The sequence below is a fragment of the Pongo pygmaeus genome, chromosome 11 (assembly GCF_028885625.2).
Source record: "Pongo pygmaeus isolate AG05252 chromosome 11, NHGRI_mPonPyg2-v2.0_pri, whole genome shotgun sequence".
NCBI lineage: Eukaryota > Metazoa > Chordata > Mammalia > Primates > Hominidae > Pongo > Pongo pygmaeus.
Window position 1 is genome coordinate 125,111,471 of NC_072384.2, and position 10,505 is coordinate 125,121,975.

The 10,505-nt window shown below is 43.5% G+C and overlaps 1 protein-coding gene across 2 annotated transcripts in view; it reads right to left on the minus strand.

Moving 5' to 3' along the window:
- The window catches only part of CUL3 (cullin 3), a 112,517-nt gene extending 102,518 nt beyond the window's left edge, over positions 1–9,999 (minus strand). For both annotated transcript variants that reach the window (XM_054476781.2, XM_054476779.2), the window contains exon 1: positions 9,478–9,999. In XM_054476781.2, the coding sequence (XP_054332756.1) occupies positions 9,478–9,543 (66 nt within the window). In that variant the 5' untranslated portion in view covers positions 9,544–9,999. The remainder of the gene's footprint in view (positions 1–9,477) is intronic.
- Positions 10,000–10,505: the final 506 nt, after the last annotated feature.

Genomic DNA, 10,505 nt, shown 5'->3' on the forward strand with positions numbered 1-10,505 from the left:
ATAGGTGGAAGTGAGAGCACCATGGCTTGGGAGAATAAACGGGTCTTCCTGAGATCAAAGGGCACATTAACATGAGAAGGAACCAAGCAACAAGATAGAATAATTAAATAATAATAGCTTGCATTTATGTATAATGCTTATTATGTGCCAAGGACTATTCTAAGGAGCTTTATATGTATTAACTCCATCTTGAAAACAATTTTATGAGATAGGTATCATCATTTTTTCCTTTTTGCAAAAGAGGGAACAGACAAGACACTAAGTGATTTGCTCAAAGTCCTACATCTAACAAACAGAAGAGCTAGGATAGAATGCAATATGGAAGTTTGAAGATTTTTTCACTAGTAGGATGACAAGCTCTAAGCATGAAGATCCCTGCAATACAAGCCTGTCTGATCGCCACGGTAGATCCAGGACCTGACCCATAGCAGCAACACACAATAAATGTATTTTAAATTGAATAAATGAATGACCTCCACATGCAATGAACAAAATTAAGATAGAGGCTAGACGTAATATCTGTGAGGAATGTATTAACATAGTATCTGTGAGGAAGGTATTAAACTCTTCAATGACTGAGGGAGCATGAGTTCAGGAAGTCAGATGGTCATAGGGAGACAGCAGGAGAGTAATTCTCAAGCCAAAAAAGATGATGATGGACGTGGCAATAAACCACATCTGGGCCCAATAATTCAAGGACTATAAGAAAAATAGAAACCTCAATTCAAAAAGATAAGCCTGAGAAACAGGGGACCAGAGTGTACAATTTAACAGTGTGACAGGAAGGGATGAGATGCGAAGAGCAGTCATGGTGGAGGAAGTGAAATGTAGAGCACAGCTAGTAAACAGAAAGACTGGACCGCAGACTAAGTCTTCTGACTCCCAATTCAGGGTCACTGACAATTTCAACTCATTTTTCCAGGAGACTAGGCTGACTACCCTGCTACATACAGAAGTGCCACATGATCTTTAACGACCCTCTACTATATCTTAAGACTTCACTTAGAGTTACAAAAACTTCAAACATTTCAGAGCATCATTTGCGCTGACTTACTGAATTTATCAATTACTATGGTTTGGCTTAGAGGACTAGTTTCTCATTTAATCAATCATTCACTAACCACTCACACTATGCTAAATGCTGCGTGGTTCAAAAGGGTGTCTGGCATAAGCTTTGGACAGGGACCACAACCTAGTTCAGGAGTGAAAAAAAAGGGGAGGGGAGGAGTGAAAGAAAAGGAGGAGAAAGGGAGGAAAGGAAGGAAAAAAGAAAAACTAGATGTGTTTTTAGATGCACATTTAACGTACATATTATAGAACATGCAAACCAAATGAATATTTACTCCTTCAATAAAGTTACAAGAGGTGACACACTTACTCCAAGGATTACATGTGAATCATATAGGAACTTCTGTTTCTGAAGCCACCCCTCAAGAGCCAACAGGATTCTTTAACTAGCCCATTGGTACTAAACCCATATCCTTTGAGAATGCTTTCTTAGCACGATTCACAAACTGGCTCTGCAGGCTTTTCAAAACTTAAGTTCTAGAAGTTGTACAATAAAATGACAGGATCGCTAAAATAAGTGTATGGCATTCAATGTAACTGCTTGCAAAAACAACATCCAATTTTAATATTGGCCTAATCATGGCTAAATATTGGTATAACAATAGTTAACTATGTGCTAAGTTCTATTTTAAAGCTTTATTTTACTTATCACACAACAAACCTGTAAGGTGGGTCTCATTAGCAGTCTCATTTTACACAGGGGAAAACTGAAGCTACAAGAAGTTAAGTAACTTGTTAAAGGTTATGCAGCTAGAGGCCGGGCGCGGTGGCTCATGCCTGTAATCCCAGCACTGTAGGAGGATGAGGCAGATGGATCACGAGGTCAGGAGATCGAGATCATCCCAGCTAACACAATGAAACCCCGTCTCTACTAAAAATGCAAAAAAATTAGCCGGGTGTGGTGGCAGGCACCTGTAGTCCCAGCTACTAGAGAGGCTGAGGCAGGAGAATGGCATGAATCCGGGAGGTGGAGCTTGCTGAGATCACGCCACTGCACTCCAGCCTGGGTGACAGAACGAGACTCTGTCTCAAAAAAAAAAAAAAAAAAAAAAAAAGGTGATGCAGCTAGAAAGACGTAGAGCTGGTATTCAAGCTCACACTCTTAACTACCATGCTTTCAGTCTCTTTACTTTTTAGTCACATCCCTATATTCATATGTTGAATACTCCAGTGCAAAAATAATGAAAATTCTCTACAGACTATTCATAGTTTTATTCTCCTAAGTAGTCAAAGAAATGCCAATTAAAGCATTAAAGTACTATTTTTTCACCTATAAAATTAAACATACATTATGCTGGGTAAGATACTGCTACACAGACGTTAAACGGATACAATCTTGAGAAATACAATTAATTCTTAAGAGTGCTCACTTTAGAGCCAGATTGCTTGGGTGTGAATCCTAGTTCTGCCACTTGGAAGAATACCTTAAGCAAATTATTTAGCCTCTCAAAGCCTCATTTGTAGAACAGATAATAGTAGTATTCTATAGTTTGCTCAAATGAGTAAGTTTAGATATGCAGAGTACATGATAAGCATTTAGAAAGTGTTAGCTATTATTATTACCTTTATGGAAGTCAATTAAGTTAATATATTTCAGTTATGTGCAGCCCAATAATTCCATAATCATAGATGGGCTCAAATATTTATGTGTCTAGTCACAGTTGCAATCTTTTTTAACAGAAAAAATATGGACTCCCTGGAATCAACGAAAATATTTGGCAACAGGGAAATGGTTAAGCAAACTGAAGTATGATAGTCATTAAAAACTATGTTTTCAAAAATTACAGTAAGAAATTTTTTAACAGCAGCATATACAATGATTATCTTACCTTAATTTTACTGTCTGTTCAGCCAACGGTATGAAATTAAAATTCCAAAAACACATGAAAATGTTAATGTTGTTTGTTTCCAAGTGGTAGGATTACAGGTGATTTTTTTATTTCCCTACTTATACATTTAGATAATTACCAATTTTTCTACCAGGAATATACATCATTGTTATAATTAGAAAAGTTACTAAAATAAATTCATTGCTTTAACAGACTATGGTTGAATAGTTTTCACAAGACATTGATAGACTACTAATTGTAATTCATGTGTTAACTCAGTGATTTGTTCTTACTAGTAATACCTTTACATTCTGTTGACCTTACAATGGGCTAACAAGAACTACTTTTAAAAAAAAGTTGCATTATTTAAAACCACAAATTGTCTAGTAACTTTTATATAAACCTAACAAGACTACTAAAGACCATCCATGTACTCTGGAATGAAAATAACAAAAAATTACCTCTAAAGTCTCCCAATGTATAATATAAAGAAAAGGCATACCACTTTTTCTAGCCTTAATCATATAATCTTCCTGAACTAGACAAATGCTTTCATCCCTTAACTTCACTTAATGAATGATGTACAAACAAATGAAGCATTCTCTAATTTGTCTGAATCAAGTTTGTGACTTATGTATTACTTAAAAAGCCAAATTTTTACATTATATTTCATATTACTTAAATAGTAATATGAAATATAATTTTCCAGGTTCCTCTGAATTGCTATCTAGAAAGACAAGGCAAAATAAATACTTTGTTAATAACAACTGTATGCTTTTATTTTTCTAACTTCTGAAGTCAGAGTAGTACTAACAGCTATGACAATACTGGCTGTCCCAAAACTATAAACAGTATTAGTTAAGTGTAAGTAACCCTTTAGTGAATCTGTTTCACCTTGTTTCATAACATAAAAAATGAAAAGCAAATTTATAATTAATTCTCTGCTCAGTGTGATCTGCAAGACTACCATCCAGCTTTCCTCTATGTACCAGTCCAGGTAGTACTATGCCAACAACTACCTTCCCTAAGAAAGAGAAACCTACTGTGAAGATGAAAGCTGTTCCCTCAAATCTGGCAAACATTTCTGTAGCTCGAAGAAAAGAAAAAAAAAAAAAAACGATTAACTGTACCCATCTGTCCTTAGACTCTTCCTGTTCTTAAGTATATCACAAACGAACATAAAACTTTCACTAATGTGAGTCGCCCTGTATGTTCCAGCTAACAATCACTTCCAAACAGTTGCTGTCCATGCTACACAGGTGGAGTTCCTCTAGTATTAGGGAGTGGGCATTTTATCATAACACTCTTTCTCATGATGAGTTAGCAAGCTTTTATAAACTAACTGAAGCTACTTCCAGGAGCCCAAGGTAGAGATCTTAAGAGCCTGATTACATTCTGGAGACAGTCACCTTCATAACAGGTTTCCCAAACTCTGAAGGCTAGGCCAAGAAAGGCTTCATTACCATTTGATACAGGAGAGGACAGCATTTTCATTCAAACATATCCCCTCCAATTCTAATCAAGCTCGTCAAACCCATGTGGGCAAAACCCCAGACAGTAAAAATGGTAAGAAATGATTTTTCAAAGATAAAGATAATAAAAGGTTTACCTGAAAGCAACTAATCCTACATAGTGGAACAAAGCCCAGGAGTAAGGAAGAGACTCCCTAGGGCAGAATTACTTGATCCAGACCCACATTATTTCCAGGAGTTTCACAATTACTGCCTGCTTTCTTTAAAAAGTTTCATGGTCCTTGTTCCTTTGCATACAAATTAAAATTTAAACATTATCAAAAAGATGTAAAATGATACATTTTGTGCAAGGCAGGAAAGCTTATAAACTGGAATAAACTTTTCCTTTGTCAACAGCTTACAAATACAGAAACGTCCTTATTGTCTTCCATCTTAAAAAGAATTTCTAGGAAAAGGCCTATTTAAAAATGCAAATTGTGCATTAAACTGTTGTGTATTATAACTTCTACAGACAATGATGAAGGTATACTTAAAATACGCACTAAGGCTGAAATGCAGTGGCTCACACCTGTAATCCCAGCACTTTGCGAAACAGAGGTGGGCTGATCACCTGAGATCAGGAGTTCAAGACCAGCCTGGCCAACATGGCGAAATCCCATCACTACTTAAAATACAAAAATTAGCCAGACGTGGTGGCGCAAACCTGTAGTCCCAGCTACTCGAGAGACTGAGACACAAGAATCGGTTGAACCCAGGAGGTGGAGGCTGCAGTGAGTCAAGATCGTGCCACTGCACTCTAGCCTGGGCCACAGAGCAACACTCTGTCTCAAAAAAGAAAAAAAAAATGCACTCAAAACACTGAAAAGAATCTGATATTACTGATGGGAATTTATCTGGAGTAGTATCTATAAAATATCTGGTAAGTTCAATTACCACTCTATTTTGCAATGAAAACAAAACAATCTCAAAACACAATTCTATACTTTTTTACAAGTTAATTTTGTAAAACAATCTGAGATGAGTGCTTGAGACTTTTTTTTTTTTTTTTAAGACAGTCTTGCTCTGCGGCCTAGGCTGGGGAATGAAAGAAATGGGGGGGTGGATTTTGGTCAAAGGATACAAGTTTTAAGATGAATAAATTGTGGAGATCAAATGTGCTGCACGGTTAAGAACAGTTAATAATACTATATTACATATTTTACATTTGCTAAGGCAGTAGATCTTAATTGTTCTCATCACACAGACATAAAAAACAGAACTATTGGCCAGGCGCGGCGGCTCACACCTGTAATCCCAGCACTTTGAGAGGCCAAGGCGGGCGGATCACGACGTCAGGAGTTCAAGACCAGCCTGACCAACATGGCGAAACCCCATCTCTACTAAAAATACAAAAACTAGCCAGGCATGGTGGCACACGCCTGTAATCCCAGCTACTCGGGAGGCTGAGGCAGAAGAATCCGCCTCGAACCCAGGAGGCGGAGGTTGCAGTGAGCTGAAATCGTGCCACTGCACTTCAGCCTGGGCGACAGAGCGAGTTTCCATCTCAGAAAAAAAAAAAGATGAGGTGATTATGTGTTAGCTTGATGGTAGTAATCATGTCAGAATGTATACATATATCAAAACATGTTGTCCATCTTAAACATATATAATTTTTCTTTTCTTTTTTTTTTCTTTTTGAGACAGAGTCTCACTCTGTTGCCCAGGCTGGAGTGCAGTGGCACAATCTCGGCTCACTGCAACCTCTGCCTCCCAGGTTCAAGTGATTCTCATGCCTTAGCCTCCCGAGTAGCTGGAATTATAGGCGTGTATCACCACACCTGGCAAATTTTTGTATTTTTAGTAGAGACAGGGGTTTGCATGTTGGCCAGGCTGGTCTCCAACTCTTAACCTCAGGACCTCAAGTGATCCGCCTGCCTTGCCTCTCCCGAAGTGCTAGGATTGCAGGTGTGAAGGTGTGAACCACCTTGCCCCGGCCGAGTGTTTGACACTTTTGGTGAAACTATAGTTTCCCTTAAATTACAGTAAGTATATATCCAAACAACAGATGTAAAATACAATAATTTTTAAATATGTACATATGTGGAACCATAAACAATTAAGAATGTACATATGTATAACCATAAACAATTTTTTTTTTTTGAGAAAGTTTCGCTTTTGTTGCCCAGACTGGAGTGCAATGGCGCAATCTCAGCTCACTGCAACCTCGGCCTTACAGGTTCAAGTGATTTTCCAGCCTCAGCTTCCCAAGTAGCTGGGATTACAGGCATCCGCCACCACGCCCCGCTAATTTTTTGTATTTTAAGTAGAAATGGGATTTCACCATGTTGGCCAGGCTGGTCTCAAGCTCCTGACCTCAGGTGATCCACCTGCCTCGGCCTCCCAAAGTGCTGGGATCACAGGCGTGAGCCACTGAGCCCGGCCATATTTTTTCTTTACGGAACACTATGCATTAACTACTTTTGACTAGCAACTCACGCAGTCTGTAGTTACGTACAAGACTGCCAATCTGGAAGACAGGAATTTTGAAGGTCTATAAGCACACGGTTAGTAAGATAAATCTATGAAATACCCTAACACTGAGATATACATCTATCTGTAACAAAGGGCCATAAACTGTAATAGTTCTTTCCAATGGGAATCACTTAGGAATGTTATTAATACTTATTAAACAGTAATGAAAAATTCTTCTTTTCGAAATCAGCAGCTATTAACTACTGAATATCAAAACTAGTCACTTACTTCATGTAAGGTTTTCAGAAAAACCTGCAAAAGTTATAGACAGAATGGGTCCAAATTAGCTCATAATCATAACGAAGCTAAAAAAAAAAAATTCAGTTCCAGTACTATGTGGTAACGTATCACACAACGTTATTATACTGGTCAGCTAAAGGAATAACGAAATTCTCTCCCACCTCTTCTCCCCAACAATATTAGCTCCAAAAGGCAGGGATCTTGGTCTTTCTAGCTATACTGACAGACCCCCAGAACAGCGCCTGGCACGTAATATTCAGTATTTGTTGAACAAATTAAATGATGGCAAAACAGGTAAGAGCAGGGAAACCTGAAGAGGTCAAAGAGTTTGATTACATATACGTGAACGTACAACTGGTCAATCAGAAGGCCATTAACTTGAGTGAGTTGATGTCAAATTTGAATTACTCCACATTTTAGCAAAAAATCTTATTTAGAACGTGAGACTTCAAGAATTGAGTAGTGTAAGGCTGCACACACTGCTAGAAAACCTGTTGTATATATAGGCCCGGCGCGGTGGCTCACTCCTGTAAATCCCAGCACTTTGGGAGGCCGAAGTGGGTGGATCACCTGAGGTCGGGAGTTCGAGACCAGCCTGACCAACATGGAGAAACCTCGTCTCTACTAAAAATACGAAATTAGCCGGGTGTGGTGGCGCATGCCTGTAATCCCAGCTACTGAGGAGGCTTTTAACCCAGGAGGCCGAGGTTGCGGTGAGCTGAGATCACGCCATTGCACTCCAGCCTGGGCAACAGGAGCGAAACTCTGTCTCAGAAAAAAGAAAATCTGTTGTATAAAACTATTAACTTTATAAAATTCTAAGTAATTCTAAACTCTAAAGTGGTCAGAATTTAGTAGGAAAATTAATATTACTCACAAATGCATAACCCAGCTCTTTGCCCAATTATAAGGGAAAACATACTAGTAAGCTTCGTTAGTACTCGCTTGTCAACATTTCTCACGTTTACTTAGAAAAAAGTTTGAAACATTCAAAAAATCTTTCATTATTATCAAAACACTTAATTCTCCTAAATACATCGTACCTATTTACACAAAGCAGAGGTTTCCGCACACTGACTTTAGTATTTATGTTCTTACAATTTCAGAATTCTGCATGAGGGGTATCCTTTTAAATTTTAGGAATTCAGAGAGGTCCTCATGTTCTCTGACACTAAATTACTTGACTCAACTGGGGCAATCATATCAAGATAAGTCTTTCCTCACTGCAACTGCACCTCAGGAAAAGCATGCTTTAAAAAGTGACAACAAATCCCCCTCTTTCGCCGGCACATGATATGAAGTATCCATGAATCTAAGAAGGGAAGACCAAGATCTTTCTTTACTTTTACTTTTTAAAATCTTCTGTCCGATTGCTAGTTTGTCTGTCTTGACGTATGCCTTTTATTGTAGCGACATAGGCAAGTAAGTGCAGTTCGTTAACAGTACATTTTAATTGCTTGCCATGGGGTAGCTGAACCAGATTTGACACCCAAAGTTATATCCTATATACTAAACATCGCAAGGGTACGACTCAACGTAATGCCAAAAAAGAAAAAGTTTCTGAGCAGAACACGTTTGCTGTCACTGAAAGCGATGAAAGAAAGCAACTCCTCAAGGCGACTACACTCATTCTTTGGGCTCCCAAGGCTGAGAAATGGAGAACCAATTGTCCGGTTTGCTCTCTGTTGCTCCCCCTCCCCCGGCCTTCCTCCGAGTGGCGAGGCAATCCTGCACAAGAGTTTGTAAAGTGCTTAGGAAGCTTGTAGGATGAAAGACGCTATGAATACACCCAATGTTACTAGTTTATGACCACGGAGCATTCCGTGGAACCACTGTCACTGCGTCGGGGGCAGGTTGATGGCATAGCCCTTCCTGGGGAGGGGGGCAGAGAGAGAGAGAGGGCAGCCCCTTCATCACCCTAAAAGCTACGCTGGGTAATTTTTCAAAGTGTAACGAAACCCCACGTGAAAAGTTCCACACACGCCCCACACAGGGAGGACTCCGCGGCTGCTAGCAGCGCCGGAGACTGGGCCTACAACCCCGGCAACGTGGGGAGGCGTGGGGCGGCCGAGGGGCCCCGGCCGCAGCCGACGCCCGCGGAGCGGCTTTAGGAGCAGCTCCCGGACAGGGGCGCGGCGCCAGGCCCGGGCTCCCGGCGCGGGGAACGGCCCGGGAGGGCGGCCGCGCCGGTGCCCCGCGCCGCCCGGTTGCCGGGAAGGCTCGCGCCCCGCGGCCGGCGGGCGTGGGGGAGGGGAGGCCGGGCCTGCGGCCTGTTGGGGGACTTCAGCCCGGGCCTCGCGCGCGGCTCTCGGCCCGGCCCCCAGCCCCGGGGTCCCGGACGCCGAGGAGAGACTCACCGGAAAGGCCCGGATCCGCATCTTGGTGTCCTTCCGGCTGCCCGTGCCTTTGCTCAGATTCGACATGGTGCTCGTCCCCTCCCCGGCGGCGGCTTCAGGTCGCGCTCCGCGACGCCGGTGTCACATTTAAGGCGGGCAGGCAGGCTAGGGGCGACGCTGGGGGCGGCGGCGGCGCGGCTCCCGGGCAGAGCTGGGGAGCTGGCCGGCCCCTGGGCAGCCGCGACGGCGGCGGGGGCGGCGGCGGCGGCGGCTCGGGCTCCGGCTACTCCGACGCGGCTGGGGGGCTGCGCTGGCGCGGCGGCTCCGCGAGGTCCCCCTCACGCCCGGCTCGGCTCCCTTTATCGCGCTCCTCCGCGATGGCGGCGGCGGCGGCGACGGACAAACATCTCACTGCGCAGGCCGAACGTCGTCCTCCTCCTCCTCCTTCTCCTCCTCCGCCTGAGCGAGACGAGATCCGGCCCAGAGGGTGGAGGGGGGAGGAGGGAGGGAGGAGAGCCGGAGAGTGAGAGATGCCGGGGGAGGGAGGTGGGAGGACGGGAGGGGGGAGCCCGGCGGCCGCGGCGGGAGGGGGGGGGGGGGGGGGACGCTCAGATCTCGCGAGAAGAGGGCGAGCGCGCTGCCCTCTGGTGGGCGGGGCGAAGCCCGGGAGAGGGAGGGCGCCACCGGAGGGGAGGAGGGGAACAGGGAATTGAAGGAAGTGGGAGGGGCCGGCGGGGCGGGGAAGCGGAAAGGGGGCGTGGCTGAGGGCGGGAGGATTAAGCTGCCTTTTTGAAACAGGAGCGCCAGGTCCCGGGTTCTGGGTGGAGGTGGTTGCTGATTGGTGGAGCTCGGAGCGGCGGTTGGGAGGGTCCTGGTCACATGGGGGGGCAGTGGGAGTGGGAAGTTCGGAGAGCGGGAGCGGGATTGTAGTGGGCTGGGCCCCGCTGGGCTGGGACAGCAGGAGGATATAGTCTTGAGGAGGAGCGTGGTGTGCTAGATGTATAACTACGTCCCAAACTGGTTCCTGTGTTTTTCTAGGGCACGTGGAC